The sequence below is a fragment of the Staurois parvus genome, unplaced genomic scaffold, assembly GCF_062004578.1.
Source record: "Staurois parvus isolate SC_StPar_1 unplaced genomic scaffold, SC_StPar_1.0 ptg000327l, whole genome shotgun sequence".
Lineage (NCBI taxonomy): Eukaryota > Metazoa > Chordata > Amphibia > Anura > Ranidae > Staurois > Staurois parvus.
Genome location: NW_028318123.1, coordinates 5,003,858 through 5,022,089, shown reverse-complemented (window position 1 = coordinate 5,022,089; position 18,232 = coordinate 5,003,858). Strand labels below are relative to the sequence as shown.

The 18,232-nt window shown below is 37.2% G+C and overlaps 1 protein-coding gene across 2 annotated transcripts in view; it reads left to right on the top strand.

The window, feature by feature from the left end:
* The window catches only part of RS1 (retinoschisin 1), a 36,766-nt gene extending 19,422 nt beyond the window's left edge, over positions 1-17,344 (top strand). For both annotated transcript variants that reach the window (XM_089683875.1, XM_089683874.1), the window contains exons 4-7: positions 603-690; positions 5,290-5,431; positions 14,158-14,353; positions 15,738-17,344. In XM_089683875.1, coding sequence (XP_089540001.1) covers positions 603-690; positions 5,290-5,431; positions 14,158-14,353; positions 15,738-15,890 — 579 coding nt within the window. In that variant the 3' untranslated portion in view covers positions 15,891-17,344. The remainder of the gene's footprint in view (positions 1-602; positions 691-5,289; positions 5,432-14,157; positions 14,354-15,737) is intronic.
* Positions 17,345-18,232: the final 888 nt, after the last annotated feature.

The following is an 18,232-nucleotide window of genomic DNA, read 5'->3' as shown; positions in this document are numbered from 1 at the left end:
AGATTTATTATATTATAATTTATGATTTTGTGTTTCAAATTTTATAATACCCGGGATATTTACTAGACTAAAAAAACAAGAAATTCCATTGAAAATAATGTACCGCTTTGAGCACAGAAATACTGACATAATCAGACCGCTAGGGAGGTTAATAGGGGACTCCCACACAAAAAAAACCCTCATGGGGCTCCCTCCAATTCATTACAGGCCCTCCAGGTCTGATATGATTTTAAGGGTCACCCCATACAAAATTCAAGAAAAAAAAAGCATGGGTTTCCCCCCAAAAATCTACAACAGACCTCTAGGCCAGAATGAAGGTGGACGAGTGTGCAGACCCCCATACCATACCAGGCCACATGCCCATGTTCCCTCAAGATAGGGACATGGGGGGTACTGTGTCAGGGTGGGACTGATTTTTCAGGGTACCAATGACACATCAAAATATTTAATTAAATCTTAATTTTTATAGTACAAAATATTATATTAAAATGCCTGAAGAAACAAGATTTGGAACGTCTGTAGGCACAGTTGGGCTTTATCACTCACTTCACCGGAGACTGTGGACATATTGTTCAATTCCCTTCTTTGTTTGGTTTCCACAGTGGCTTAATAAGGCCTGCAAGTGTGACTGCCAGGGAGGAAGTGGAACAGTGCCATCGTCTAGAATAACTGGACTAGACTGCATGCCAGGTGAGTACCATATCTTGATACCAATTTTTGCATTGTTTAATTTATGGGTCAATTTACATGAACAACTCCATCTATGGCTAAACAATGTTTTATTCTTGGGTAGAGTGAGAAGAATTAGAACCTCTATCAGCTTTTTATTGTTGGCTGTGTAACTGGGGCTACATTTACAACTTACTTACTACTGTACAGGTCCAAATCTTTCTCTCCTGCACTATCCTAATACCTTTTTATGATACAACACAAATGCAGAATTACCAGCAAGTATATTCAGCTCCCGAGTTCAGAATGAAGATGCTGCAGCCTTGGCTGACAATTATAAAGTTCTGTCTGCTGCATTACTAAATCACACCCATTTGACCACATGCAAGTATTGCTCATGCTCTTTCTGTGCAATTCTAACTGCTTATCACCACCAACTCATTTCTACCTATAATAGTATCATATTCCCTGCTATGAGCTAGCAGCTCCAGAAATATAGGGGATACGCAGTGCTAGAAGGGAGCTCAAAGGGAGCATGGAGCATCAGGACTATACAGTAAGTCCCCGACTTATGAAGGAGTTCCTTTCTGGTAAAAAGTTTGTAAATCAGATTTGTTCGTAAGTCCGACAAAGTGAGTCTTATACACCTTTGACACAAATATACAATGTATAGCATAAAAAAACAAACATACACAAAGATACTGTAAATAAACTATTTTTACTTTTACAGTTACCTTAAAATAGTGGTACAGTACAGTACCACAACTGGCATATAGTGGAAGAGATTTACTAACTGGAGGAGGGAGGGTAGGTGGGAGATGGTGGAGCTGAAGGATCAACAGCAATAGGAGATGGAGGGCAAGATGGAATTTGGCCCACACCTGATATTGTTGGAGCTGAAAGATCATCAGCAATAGGAGATGGAGGGTAAGATGGAATTTGGAGCACACCTGATGTTGACGAAGCTGAAGGATCATCAGCAATAGAAGATGGAGGGCAAGATGGAATTTTGCTCACACCTGATGTTGTTGGAGCTTAAGGATCATCAGCAATAGGAGATGGAGGGCAAGATGGAGTTTGGCTCACACCTGATGTTGATGGAGCTGAAGGATCATCAGCAATAGGAGATGGAGGGCAAGATGGAATTTGGCCCATACCTGTTGATAATGACACAGGTTTCTTGATGCATTCCATTCTGTCTACCCTCTGGAAAAAATGATCCAGTGATGTCTGAGTAGTAGCTCTTATTTTTCTCATCATAGATGACTCTGTAGCACTGGATGGCATTCTGAACGGCTGCTGCAACCTTTGTGTATCATTCTACATTGGGGTCCTGTGCCTCACAAACTAACCATGCCTTTTCAAGTAAAGAAAATCCCCTTTCCATTTCCTGTGTTGTGAATCTCTTTGGTTCTTCAGTTACATCTTCCTCCTGGCTCTCTTCGTCTTTTCGCTGGGCCTCTAATTCCATCAGGTCCTCATTAGTAAGCTCCTCATGTTGCACAGCAAGGAGTTCAATGAAGTTGTCCTCTTGCTGAACTAGCTCCAGCTTTGTGCTAAGGGTCACTAAGTTGTTGAAGACCTCTTTGGATTCCTTACCCATCTTCTCAAGTCCATGAACTTCATGAACAAACTGCGGAAAAAGGTTCTTCCAAACCCCATTCATGGTGACAGCCAAAACCTCTCGCCAAGCAAAGTTGATGTTTTTTATGGTCTTGTAGATGTTATAGTCCTTCCAAAATTGTCACAAGGTTGTTCCTGTTTCATCAATAGCCTTCACTGTCTGATGAAAAGTGTGACGTAAATATTTCTTGAAAGTCTCAATAACTCCTTGGTCCATAGTTTGGATAAGTCCTGTAGTATTCAGTGGCAGATGCACTACTTTGACGTTGGGATGAAAGTTATCCAGGAATTGGGGGTGATCTGGTGCATCGTCATCAGCAAAAGAATATTGAACGGGATATCTTTCTCCAAACAATATTTCGTTATCTCTGGGATAAAGTGGTGGAAAAACCAGTCCTGGAAAGAGAGCCCTTGGCTATGTTTTTGAGGGCTCTTGGGTTCTCTAAACTAAGAGAGGCTTTAGTTTCATATCACTGGAAGCATTGCCACCAAACAACAGAGTAAGTCTGTCCTTTTCTGCTTTGAAGCCTGGTATCACTTTGTCCTCTTTCCTGATGTAATTTCGTTCTGGCATCCTCTTCTAGTACAGTCCTGTCTCATTGACATTAAAAACCTGTTGGGGTAAATAAGCACCTTCATCAATAATTTCTCTAAGTGTTACTGGAAATTCTTGGGCAGCTATGGTATGTGCAATTGCAACCTCACCACTTAATTTTACGTTGTGAAGGTTGGCTCTAGCCTTGAATCTGTTAAACCATCCATGGCTGGCAGTAAAAGATGCACACTGTTCACCCCAGTTTTTCTTCAAGTCTTCACACAGGCTTTTAGCTTTTTCTTGAATAAGCATTAAGTTGAGTGGGACTCGATGCTGATGCTGATCCTGCATGCACACACTGAGAAGTTTCTCCATCTCTATCATTTTACCACGCTTTTTGGATATTATTGTTGACTGCATAGGCACAGCGGACTTCACATGTTCCATGATCTTGTCCTTATACTTTAGAATTGTGCCAATGGTTGAACGATTCATGTTATAAGAATGAGCAATGTCTACCATCTTTTTGCCTCAGTCCAATTTCTCAATTATTTTCACTTTTGTTTCCATGGTTAATGCTTTGCACTTCCTAGCAGTCTCCTCCACATCACCACTGCCTTTCCTCTTGCTTCTGGACATCCTGGGCTCTGTACAGTACACTATTGCACTATAAAGTAAGCACACAGCAGCACAACTGTGCCAATGTGCAGCTTTGACAATGTCCAGCAGAGACATGACCTACTTCCTTGATTTGTTCGCATCTATGAATGTTTGTAATGTGAGGTCCGTTCGTATCTGTGAAAGTTCGCAACTCGAATATTTGTAAGTCGGGGACTTACTGAATTCATCCATTGGCAAAGAAAGACATTAGACCTACTTTCATGCAGATTTACAGGTTGTGGCATTACTCCAAGGATGCATACACGTGTATATATGCAGGCTATGTATACTATAAATGTGAGGATATTGTGAATGCAAAGGAGACTGAAGGGAGATACGCATGAGGTGAATGATCTTATTATGTCAGAACTGAGAAGGGGTGGAAACTGCTCTGTTCTCTGTTAATAATTACGATCTGCTCCCAGGAATAAACATGAAGTGCAACTTTAGCATGCCAGCACACCATCAACACTCTCACACTTTAAAATCTCAAATTTGTATTCACCTCTATGCTCTCAATGAATTTTTCCTTCTTTTTCTGTTTTTCTGACAACAAACTTACTGTATGTCAAGAATTGATACAAACATTAAAAAAAGAAAATGATCCTACCAGGCTTATGTCTTAGAATATGTGAATGAGGGGAGGAGAGCTCACCACAAAATCCAATGTCAAAAATATTTTGCACATAAAAAATGGGTTTGGCTCAACATCTGAAACCCAAAATATTTGAAATATCAAGAGAAAAATCTCATTTGTGGTTAAAGTATTGACAGAGATCATTTACAGCAACAATTAAAATAACACACAAACACAGTTACATAAACCCAATATTAAAAGAATGTTCTGTGTCAGACGTAGTAAACCTGGATCCAATGAAACAAATGTCATCCATGCAATATGCTTCAATAATAATCACACTCTATAGATATATTAATTGGACTGAGAGCTCTCAGAGAGGAGGGACAGACATCGAGGGTAAAGAAATATCCAAGCAGTAGTTTCACTGAATCGGTTGCATTGAAGCCATCCTTAATGAATGTGTATGGTTATAGAGCGTCCCAGTCTGGAAAAGAGCAGCTGAATGTGATCCAGAGGAGGAAAATGGAATATAAAGACTGCCTATGGATGTGGATCTACTTGTATATATAGACAGATACTTCCCTCATACATAGAGCCGCTTAGAGCTGTATTTGCTCCCATTCAAACATACATCAATCATGCAGGTGCAAACAACAAGCACATATCCCGTCGATGGTGCAGTGAGGATGACCACATACCCTCTATGTCTTCCCCTCCTCTCTTAGAGCTCTCAGTCCAATTACTAATATATCTATGGAGTGTGATTATTATTGAAGCATATTGAATGGATGGCATTTGATTTATTGGATCCAGGTTTACTACCTCTGACACAGAACATTCTTTAAATATTGGGTTTATGTAACTGTGTTTGTGTATTATTTTAATTGTTGCTGTCAATGATCTCTGTCAATACTTTAATCTTTAATCTTGATATTTCAAATATTTTGGGTTTGAGATGTTGAGCCAAAGCCATTTTTTATGTGCAAAATATTTTTGACATGTCTAGAATTGGTCTATAATTCCTCAGTACTCATTTATTTAAAAAAAAAAAGAAAAGAAATGTGACTGACCCAATAGGCTGCTTGCCGTAACAATACAGACTGCCCTTTAACTTTTTTGTTTGTAGGGAAACATATCATCAGACTACTTTGTATCTATTAAATTAAGAAATGTTCCTCCTTAATACAAATACTATACAGTTTATATATGACTTATTTTGCAGAATGTCCATATCATAAGCCTCTGGGGTTTGAATCAGGTGCTGTTACTTCAGATCAGATAAGTTGCTCCAACCAAGATCAGTATACAGGCTGGTATTCTTCCTGGACCTCAACCAAAGCCCGCCTCAATGGTCAAGGATTTGGGTGAGTCAATTTAAATGTGTATTATATATTTTCATCCACATTGTGCTACATTTTTAGATTTCTGTCCCTTTGGTTGATGTGATTTGTATAATATGTTTTTATTTTGGGTGAGTTAGGTAATTTTCCTTACAGTTTATAAGGTTTATACAGTGCAGGGACCCCAATAATTTTTTGCCTGCAGGAGTGATTCCAAGCACACTTCACCTGGGACCTTTCTAGCAGTCTAGCAATGCCAGCAGAAGCTGGAAGAGAAAAAGGTCAGTTTACTAAACATCACATAGTTTTGCAATGAGCATATGCACCTGCAGCTTTCCTGCGGGTGAACTGCACGGACCCATAGAAACAAATCTTACCCAAGGGCAACTGCTCTATTCACCACATAGAGACCAGTGCACCGGCTGAGGCATCCAATCCTCACAGCAAATATCCACAATACAAGTAGCTGGCAACTCAGAAATCTTAACGGAAATCTTTATTGGTTACATAAATGCAGAATCCATAAACTGACGTGTTTTGGCTTCACAAAGCCTTATTCACAGTTATGATTAAGGTGAAGCCTTAGATCAGTTTATGGATCATGTATTTATGTAAGCAATACAGATTTCCATTAAGAAGCTTTCAAAATTGCCGGTTACATGTACTGTGCACTGATCCTGCAGGTTTGGCACACTTTCCGAAAGTGAACCACACCTGCAAGATATACGAGAGGTCTACAGCAAAGTGCAGCTAACCTGCAGGAAAGCCACAGGTGCACTGTGCTGCACCCGTGGTGCTGATAAACCGCAGCACATCAGTATAAAAGCAGCCTTATTGGAGGCTCAGAACAGTAAGGGCTTGTTTACATGTGTGGTTTGGGTGGTAAAACCCCATTGTTGAGGTGTTTTTTACCACCCTTCCCAACCACTGGTGCACTTGCAGGGGTCACAATGGCAACCCCACCCCATGCTGCAGGGGGCCCATGCGGCCTCTCTGTCATATTCTGTTTTACACGTGGATAGGAGAGGCAGCAGGGGTGGCATGTACAGGAATCAATCTTTTCCATTTTCCTTTTGCAACCACTGAAAGATGGATTCTCCTCTTCTCCTTCCCACTGGCATTCAGCGGTTGCAGGAGGAATATGTTCATTATTCTATTCAAAATAAAAAAAATGTAAACCATTTCATTTCATTATAATATATGTATGTTGAAATCCATGCCTGGGAACTTTCTATAGTTACTGCCACCAAAATACATACAATAAATCAAAAGAAATACATCAAATAAAATAAAATCCAGATTAGAGTTTCCAGCCACTAGAATAATCCTTCCCTCATAGGAAGGTACAAATATATATGTTATAATCCAATAAAATAATCAGTCCCCTTTCACAGTCCTATGGGATTGTTTATCCTGCAAGATTGTCTTCAACTCTCCATAAATTCTCATCACATACAAAGCCGATCAAGTATTCCAATTCACATGAATCTATAAACATATAACCTCCTCTTCCTCTTCTTTTAAAATAATATTATCTCCTCATGCAAAAAATATATACAAACACCTCATATAGTGCATTATCTTCTTAAATCCCAATTGAAATGAAGTATTAAACTCACATAAAAAGTGCAACTATTGTACCAACGTATCCACCACGTGACAACATTCTGTCAACCTTACTCTTACCCTCCAATCCAAATGTTCTTGTTTCTACATAAATAAATCTTGAAACCCACTTTCTCTTTTTCTCTCTTTACTCCTTGATACGCTTCTCCCAAAAAACAAAATGTTCCTATAGTGTAGTACTTCCGATAACAGTAGAATACTGATAGTGCTGTTGTACTCACACTCATTCCACTTTTGTGATCACCGCAAACCAGTGCTTCATCCACCATTGATGTCCCACCACCTTATAAATCAAATACCAAATCCTCCTATAATCTGGAGCATAGCAATCTCATAAACCACCGCTTCATTTCCTGTATTTGCCTCTATCGCTGGCCTCAACTTCAATATTATCCATATGCAACCAAACATAGGCAGACCATAGTGTAGCAAGTTAAAAACAAACTCATTTATTGTTAAAAAAAGTTCTTACAATGAATAAAAGAAAGCCAGCATACGACACCTGGACCGGGGCCTGTTCCAAGATGGCCGCTGCTAGACTTTCGGCATGCGTCTGATGTCACTCGCTGACGCGTTTCGTCATTATGACTTTATCAAAGGATGTGTACGTCAGACATGCGGGTTGGCCTTTTATAGCTTACTTATGCCCTCAATGGGACGTCTATCGGCCAACTTACAAAAGGGACAATGTAACATATCATAATGTGCACTGTAACACATACTACTTTCTAATCTCATTAGGAATCGACAATTTACTACACATGATCTTACATAAATTCCATATTCCTACAATCACATTCGATTACTATACGTTTTATTTCTACTATCAAATATTAACCACTTCCCATCCGGCCCATGTACATAAACGGCCAGGCATGAGCAGTGCAGGGGCGGGTGGCCATTTATAAACGCCCTCCCGCTTCCCTGTCTGTGCGTGCTCCCTGGAAGCATGCGGTACCGCAATCCAGTGCCTGCTGTGTCTGGAACACCGATCGCTGTACGGGACCTCTGTGTGAGGCCAATCAGTGATCACATGAATAGTAGTAAGCAAGATGTCACTTTGGACATCATTGCTTACTACTAGTGAAATCTGTGAATGATCACAGAGGTCACATGGTACAAGGCTATTCACAACAGCCTTGTACCATGTGACAAGCTGTGACCAATCACAGCTTGCACAGTATTTCTCAATGGCTGCAAGAAATGATTGCTTTTACAGCCTTTTTGGGTGTAAAAGCAATTAGTGTAAAAAAAAATCTTCATTACCCCCCACAAGTAGTACAGTGTCACAATGGTGACACTGTACTGCTAGGGTGACAGTATGTTTTAAAAAAACATAAATAATAATATAAAAACATTTTTTTCAAAAATTATAATTTTTGGTTATAAACTAATTTGTGTTATTTTTTTTTTCGCTAAAAAGATAGCTGAATACATTTATGAAGAAATATTGTTTGCAAAATGTTATAAGAAAAACACAATTTTTTCAAAATGTTTGGACTTTTTCATTTATATAGCAAAAATATAAAAACCCCGGTGGTGAATTAATACCACCAAAATAAAGTTTTATCTGTCTCATAAAAATGCTAAAAAATTCATATGGGTACAGTGTTGCATGACCGTGCAATTGTCATTCAAAGTGTGATAGCGCTGAAAGCTGAAAATTGGCCTGGGCAGGAAGGGGGTAAAAGTGCCTGGACAGGAAGTAGTTAACCCCCTCATGATGAAAGGTAAAACAACACCTGAACACAAATTTGCAATACCCTTCATATCAGATGATCTATACAATTATCAGGAGGGACACAGCTCTATACCTTGAACTCATAAATACCAAAGGGAAGGAAATTAAGTAAAATGTTTACATATGGACAAGCCTATGAATTCTATATAGATACTATGTGAGCCTGGGGGGGGGGGGATATGAAAACTTAATTTCTTCTCTAATTAATAATTATGTCCAATCCCATCCCTATTAATATATCAAAGAGGCCTATTTACTCTCATAAGTCAACTAATATTCTTCTTATTCATATCATGCCAAATATAGCCTTTTCCAAAAATTACCCTAATTTACAGATTGGAAATGAAACAGTTAAGATGTAGTTCCACATTCAACCCTTTGGGTTTCATGGTATCGAATTCATAAATCCAAAATGTCTCGTTTTTTAAAATTTTTCTCATTCTGATACTTTCCCTCCAATGTTCATCCACCATATCTATGCCACAAAATTTTAATAAGGATGGATTGCAGTTATAAGCCTCTCTAAAGTGTCTAGATAGACTGATCTTTTTTGCCATCATTTTGGCAACATGTCCCTCAACCTGACCTGTAACTGTCTTGTCGTTTGACCTACATACTGGAATTTGCAAGGGCACTCTAGTAAATACGTCACAAAAGATGTAGTACATGTGATCAATTTCTTAATAGGGTATTCCTTTGCTGTAGCCTGGGATGTAAAATGTTAAATTTTTCTTGTTTTTATTCCGGTGGCAGAGAAATTGTTCTAAACTAGAAGACTATATAACACAATCAGAAATGATTAAAGCATGATTTATTGAGAAAGGTTATGATCCAGACAAACTAGAAAAAGCACGATTTGAAATGAGTAAAAGATATTTGGGGGGAAAAAGAGAAAAAAGTAAATCAAAGAATAAGATTAACACAGAAAAAAATTTGGAATATGCATTTATTTTAGATTTTAATCGTCAATATAAAGACATGGAAGCTATCATCAGGAAATATTGGCTTATCATTAGGAGAGATAAAATATTGGGACCTTTGGTTCCCAATAAACCACATTTTATCTATAGGAAGTCATCTAATCTATACTAAATTAGTTAAAAGTGTTACTTCACCACCTAAGAAAAATAAAAAAATGTTCGATTTGAAAGGTTTTTTTCCTTATAAAAATGTAGCATGTGTAAAGCTACCGGAATAAAAACAAGAAAATATAAATAAGTAAATATAAAGAAAATATAAAAATAATGCACTATATGCGGTGTTCGTATATATTTTTTGCATGGGGAGAGAATATTATTTTTAAAGAAGTGGAAGAGGAGGTCACACGTTTATAGATTCACGTATGAATTGGAATACTTGATATGTTTAGTTATGTGGTGAGCATTTAGGGAGAGTGGAAGACAATCTAGTAGCATAAACAATCCCATAGGACTGTGAAAGGGGACTAATTATTTTATGTTGGACTTGTACACTGGATTCTAATATATACATTTAATTTCATTGTGGCCCGATCGGTTACTTCACTTCACTTACTAGAGCCAGTCAAGGAAAGCAACCATCAAGATGTTACTCTGTGAATAATTGGAGATACAGTCTCCTATTTCATATTCTTTTACAGCTATAACTCCCACACAGTTCACAGTACCCTCCCCCCCACTATACACTCACTGGCCACTTTATTGGGTACACACGGTCAATTGCTTGGTAACAAAAATTTCGGATCAGTCAATCACATGGCAGCAATTTAAGCATTTAGGCATCTAGACGTAGTGAAGATGACTTGCTGAAATTCAAACTGAGCATCAGAATGGGAAAGAAAGGGGATTTAGGTGACTTTGAAAGTGGCATGGTTGTTGGTGCCAGACGGGCTGGTCTGAGTATTTCAAAATATCCAGTGAGTGGCAGTTGTGTGGACGAAAATGCCTTGTTGATGTCAGAGGTGAATGGGCAGACTGGTTTGAGATGACAGAAAGGCAACTCAAATAACTACTCGTTACAACCAAGGTATGCAGAACACCATCTCTGAGTGCACAACATGTCGAACGTTGAAGCAGATGGGCTACAGCAGCAGAAGACCACACCGGGTGCCACGCCGCTCAGCTAAGAACAAAAAACAGAGGCTACAATTTGCACAGGCTCCCCAAAATTGGACAATAGAAGATTAGAAAAATGTTGTCTGGTCTGATAAGTCTCGATTTTAGATGGTAGGGTCAGAATTTGGCATAAACAACATGAAAGCATAGATACATCCTGCCTTGTATAAACAGTTCAGGCTGGTGCTGGTGTAATGGTGAGGGGGATATTTTCTTAGCACACTTTAGGCCCTTAGTACCAATTGAGCATTGTTTAAAAGCCACAGGCCTACCTGAGTATTGTTGCTATGTCCATTCCTTTATGACTATAGTATACCCATCTACTGTTGCGTACTTCCAGCAGGGTAATGCACCAAGTCACAAAGCTCTAGTCATCTCAAACTGGTTTCTTGAACATGACAATGAGTTCACTGTACTCCAATGGCCTCCACAGCCACCAGATCTCAATCCAATACAACACTTTTGAGAGATTCACATCATTGATGTGCAACCAACAATGTCAATATGGACCAAAATCTCTGAGGAATGTTTCCAACACCTTGTTGAATCTATGCCATAATGAATTAAGGCAGTTCTGAAGGCAAAAGGGGGTCCACCTGGGTAAAAGTAAGTTGTACCTAATAAATTGGCCGGTAAGTGTACTTTCTGCTTTTCTTTCAAGAAGGATGGAGCTATCTTTGCTTGGGCATTACACAGGGTCTGCATCTAGGTCCAGGACTAAGATGCTGGGTCATAGATGACACAGTCATGTACATTCTAGTGCCCGTGTTACTCTTGGATGTGTTAACGAATGTCTGATACTACTCCCTCATGCAGCTTCTCACCTTGTGAGTTTAAAAAGTTACATTGTTGTAGTGTGTTTGCTTACGAAGAAGAAACTAAGGAAATTCTTTCTTCTCTCCGCAGCACACTAATGTCATCCTCTTAGCCTAGACAAAGTTGCTGGACTGGAGCACAAAGACTTCTTTGTAAATAGTACAGCTTTCTTAAAAAAAAAAATCATACCATTGACTCTATATCGTGACATGTTAACATTTTATTCATGATGTTTGGAAATGTACTGAAAGGCCTACTTTAGGTTTGTAAGGAATATATAATGTTTTGTGTATTTATCTTTAAATGGTATGTTTGGGACAAAAAATGTAATCGTGTCAGTAAAGCAATATTTATTAGCTAGTAACACACTAACACTTACACCTAATGTTTTTCTAGCGGTAATTTACAGGGATTGATTTAAGTGTGTGGAATTTTGTCAACAGACTTTCACTTAAATGCTTTACTGTATATTTAACCTCCTTAGTGGTATTCCCGAGTGTAGCTCGGGGTAAAATTTCAGTACCAAGAGCGGTAACCCTGAGCTACACTTGGGCTTACCATGCGGCGTTGCTCAGGGAGTCCCTGCAGCACTTACCTTGTCCTTCGCTCCCACGATGTGTTCCCTGCAGCGTCCCCGGCCATCTCCTCTGGCCGATGCCGGCATCCAGCTTCCGTGTTACGGTCCCTGTGACGTCGGGACGTACGGGCGCCGGAAACGGCGGCAAATTTGAAATTTTTAAAAAATTTAATTTTTTAAAAAATGATTATTACATAGTAAAACATTGCTGTTTCAATGCATTTCACATACATTTTGTCCCTACTGCTTTGTCCTGTGCCCTGCCTGCATTTTGACTGTTCTTTCTGCCTGGAAACTTAGAAAAGTCCATGGCGTCCAAAAAGCGCCCCTTTACATCAAAAGCAGTTTTAGACCAGCTAGAAAACAGCGATAGTAAATCAGAACCACTTGCAGAATTGAGTGATAATGATTTGTGGGGAAATTCGTCATCAGACACTGAAAACGATTTTGCGACTTTGCTCAGCGATGTGGGAATTTGCCTCTGTATTTCAAATTTCAGTGTTTTTGGTTTGATTATATTATTGAATTAAATTTATTATGTTATTATTTTTTATGATTATTTATTAAATTATAATTTATGATTTCGGGTTTCAAATTTTATCCTACCCGGGATGTTTACTAGACTCTTGTTCGTACAGATTTCAGTGAGTTATTCCTAAAAATTACAGCCTACAATAAAAAACTACATATTTCCATGCAAAAAAATGGTACCGCTTTCAGCACAAAAAATCAAAAATAATCATTCCGCCGACGAGGTTAAACACACCTTCTGTTTGGCTGTGGGTCACTTGATTTTTTGGAGTACGAGATATATTGGGGATGAGATTTAACAGGGTATGCTTTAACAATTCACCTTCTGTAACCAGTCTCTTCTTGAGACCTCTATACTGTTTGGCCAGGAACTGCCTTTTTTATGAAAGGAAAATCCTAACAATCAGTAAACCTGCCAAAACCCAAAAAGATGTATCATATCAGTGTAATACATTCTCTTCTGTTAGCCCATTAAGTTGCTGATCAGGGGACAATGATGGTAAGGGGTTGCCTTCCTTTAGGTGAGGTGGGAAGGGACCTACTTTGTGTTCTGCAGGAAGGAATTCAACTGGTCAGAGGACAAAAGGACCTTGTTACCAGTTCACTGAGTGGATTGGTTAGTCAAGCAGAGTCCAGATTTTATAAAGTTGATTAGCTCAGCACTGTGAAATCGTTGTTGGATGCAATAGCTTCGTGCATACACTTGTTCTTTGCATGTGCTATATGAAGTATACAACACAAAGAAAAGGCTCTGTCTATATGTTTATTGGCTGTGAAAATGCTAAACATTTTTTTTTATCAAAAGACCCCAAACTGTATATAAATGAAAATAAATTTTTTATATTTTTATTTTTGCTTTGCACTATTTGCACATTGGACTTTATGAATTTATTTTTAATGAGATATTTATAATTTTTGTTTTGCACATTTACACAGTAAACCATATGAATTTATTTATATATTTTAATGAGATATTTATATTGTAAAATTATCATTATTGGATTTAATCACACACTTCGTATTTTTATGTTTTACTAAACACTGTGGTAATATAATTAGATTAATTCAGGTAATGCAGTCGTTAAGTTGATATTGACACAGTATATATTAATTAATGGTACATTTTTTAAAATATATAGTATCGGCACGGTAATATTAGAGCGCGGTTAATTATTTATTATTTTTACGTAGCTCACATCTTATGAGGGTGAGGAAAAAAATTCCAGCGATCTAATATACTGATCTTTAACTCCAGTGGCTCACAAGTTCATTTTAATAATACTTGTATATAAATGGTTTATTTTTTCAGGCTGCCTCACTGACTTTATGTTTGTTATTGAAAATCATTTGCTTTTCCTCTAATCAGGTGTGCTTGGCTATCCAAATTCCAGGACAATAGTCAGTGGCTACAGATTGACCTGAAGGAAATAAAAGTTATCTCTGGGATTTTGACACAAGGAAGATGTGATACAGATGAATGGATGACTAAGTACAGTGTACAGTACAGAGTGGATGATTCTTTGAACTGGGTTTACTACAAGGACCAAACTGGAAACAATCGGGTAGGTTCTCATTATTTTAGGCAATGGTAAAATGTAATCTGTAAATGATTATTTATAATGGGTATCAATTAAATAAAGTATGAAGGCATGGATAGAATGATTTCATTTACACAGAGCTATGCCAGTGAGGCTTTTCAGGCTGGAGTTTACTTCCTATTCTCGTACAGCCTCAGGAACACTTTCTGTATTAATCTGCAAACATGGAGGTTGCCTTACTTAGCTCTCTTTCTGAAAATGCTTAGTTGCCCTACTTGTGCTAATCAAGTGGCTCCAGTACCTTCTGGTATGGTCATACGTTCCAGGAGGGCTGACAACACTGATTGAGATTTCAGTGCAGCAGAGTCAGCAGTGCCAACTCATTAAAATAATTTAGGAGCTTACTGGATCTGTGGTTGGATCAACGAGCATGATTCTGTACCTGCAGTGTTTTTAAATAAAAAATCAAGGGAAAAGTGCATGTATTGCAGAGATGTTGCTTCACGATTTATGTATATGAAATATAGTCACAAAGACATGAAAACTATTATTGTTCGATCCCCTTCCATTTGAATGTGTGCGTTTTGTGTATGTTTTCATTGGTTATGTCTGCTATTACCCATATGGAAGAAAAATATATTTTGAATATATCTTAAAAATATTCTTCCCAAATATATTGCCATATATTTGAAATACTACAATTTTGGCCATAATCAATATGTTTCAATAAATAAATTATATATATATATATATATATACACACACACATACACACTGCATGTTGAAATGCATTTTTATTACAAAATATATGAAAACAATTTTAAAAATAAATTTCAAATATACTGTATGTCTTGAAAAATACAACTCTACATTTTTGGAATGCATTTCCAAATATATGTAAATAATATGTTAAAATTACTTTTTTATATGTTAAAATTTCAAATATACCGTATGTCTTTAAAAATACAACTCTACATTTTTGGAATGCATTTACAAATATATGTAAATAATATGTTAAAATTACTTTTTTATATGTTAACATTTTTTTAATATATTTTTTTTAATATATTCTTCAGATTTTTACCATATAAAAAAAGTCACTTTAACATATATTTTTAGATCTATTTGTAAATGCAGTCCAAAAATGTAGATTTGTATTATTAAAGACATACAGTATGTTTGAAATGTATTTTTAAAAATATTTTTCATATATTTTGTAATAAAATCGCATTTCAACATGCAGTATATTATATATATATATATATATATTGAAATATATTGAATATGGCCAAACTTGTAGTATTTCAAATATATGACAATATATTTGGGAAGAATATTTTTAAAATATATTTCAAATATATTTTACTTCCATGTGGGTATGTAACCTTTCCTTCACATTTTTCACCAGGTGTTTTATGGGAACTCAGATCGTTCATCTACTGTACAGAACTTCCTGCGACCTCCAGTGATTGCACGATACATCAGGATTATCCCACTAGGCTGGCATGTTCGCATTGCTGTAAGGATTGAGTTATTGGAATGTATGAGCAAATGTGCTTGAAATAAAAGCTAAACCAGTTAAGGATAAAAATGTGTAACATGAAACATAAGATTAAAGCCTCTTCTTTATGTCTTATCGCATAAATACATTGAACATGCTAACAATATTCACTTGCCGACCGTGCACTGTAGTTTTACTACTACAGTACAGGCCGGCTCTGGAGAATCACGTATATATAAATGATTGTTTATTTCCAGGTAGGGGACGTGTGTGCCCACCCACCCGCCCACCCACTTGTCTCTACTCTCACTGGCTCCCTTAGATGTCGATCAACAGGTTCCTGCCAATGATTCATGGCTGGAACCTGCCAATAGGCGGAATGAATGACAAGAGAGAGATCTGTGTTGCTAAACAGCACAGATCTCTCTACTGACAGCAGGGATGTGCTTTTTTTGTCTCCCTGCAAAGCAGGGAATAAAAACCATCACATCCTCTAATAAAAACAGCACACAGTTAACAGAGTAACACTTGCTAGGCACACAGTTAACCCTTTGATTTCCCCAAATGTTAACCCCTTCCTACCCAGTGTCATTAGTACAGTGACAGTGCATATTATTAACAGCATACCATCATTTGTAGATGCTATAAAGTTTGCGCAAACCAATCAATATACACTTATTGGTATTTTTTTCACTAAAGACATGTAGCAGAATACATTTTGGCCCAAATTTATTAAGAAATTTGATTTTTAAAATTTATATGGATATGTTTTATAGCAAAAAGTAAAATTTTTTTTTCCCTTCAAAATTTTCTGTATTTTTCGCCAAAAAAATAAAAAAAACAGTGATGATCAAATACCACCAAAGAAAGCTCTATTTGTGTGAAAAATTATATAAATTTAATTTGTGTACAGTGGTGTATGACCACGCAATTGGCAGTTAAAGTAACGTAGAGCCGTATAGCAAAAAATGGCCTGGCCATGCAGGGGGTAAAATCTTTTGGAGGTCAAGCGATTAAACCCCAAAACTTCATGTGATATACCAAATCATTGTAGGCTGTGGATCACCAACCTATAGATTTTTTTTTTTAAGTTTTGACAAATGATCACATTTTACATGGTGACACAGGCATGTTAAGAAGAAAACATGCTGGCCATTTTTTTACACTTAGCTTTGAAAGTGTACATATTTACTAACTGATCTTTTAATAAAAATATATATTTTACAAAAATTGAATATTTGACTTTACAAAAATTGACACTTTGACTAAAGACTATTTCATGCATGCATTTTATGTGACAGTTTTGGATCTAATAACTTAGCAGGCAGTATAATGAATGCTTAGTGATTTGTATTTCCATGCTAGGTCCAAACAACAAGGCACTGTTTGTATATATTCATCTAGACTTGACTGCTAGCCTAGAGAAGAAAAGATGTGTTCATCCTGTGTGTTATTCTACAGTGTGTGTAATCTCACTGGGTCCATATTAGAAAAATAAAGAAAAATGCTACATATTTATGAGTGTCTCAGCTCTTTAATAACAGCAGTTTTCATATGAGATTATAGAAAATCGTTGCTTTTGCTTGGCATTAGCCACTTGTAATACAGGCGTACCTCCTTTTATGAATTTAATATGTTCTCTGTGTTTCAGTTTACGAATTTTTCGCAATACAAAATGTCCCGGTTCCTCATAGGAATGCTTTAAAAAGCAATTAATCCATTCCGGAGGTCAGAGAAAAGTAAAAAAAAAGTCTTTTATCTGTTCAAAACTCTTTATAAAGTGCACTTTAAAGGCATAAATACTGTACAGGGACATGATTAAAAATTTCCAGAATGGCTCCTAAACTCGATGCAAAAACTGATCCAACACCTCCACACTTGACTCCACGTGCTACCCACTGACTCCAGCATGCACGGGGCCGGCGCTATAAACCTCCAAGGTGCAATGCATTCTGGGGAAACTTGCTTTGTATTGCGAAAAAAATTTGTAAATGCATTGAAAACCAAATAATCCGTTCCGGAAGTCAGAAAAAAGTAAAACAAGTCTTATCTGTTCAAAACGCTTTATAAAGTGCATTTTAAAGGCACGGGGCTGGTGCTATAAACCTCCCAGGCAGTGCATCCTGGGGAAACTTGCTTCGTATTGCGAAAAACATTTGTAAACCGAGGCATTATTTTCATTGGATTTTCATAGGTAAACCGAAAATTACGTTAATCGAGGTGTTCATAAAACGAGGTACGCCTGTATTCTGTACTTACCTGAACACAAATACATAAAAAATGTTCTAGACATAGATTAAGAAATTATAAATAAATATATATTTCTTTGAAAGCTTGGATCATAATGCATTACAATATTTCTTAGTAAATTGTATTTCCAAAAGAATTGGGTTGAAGCATTT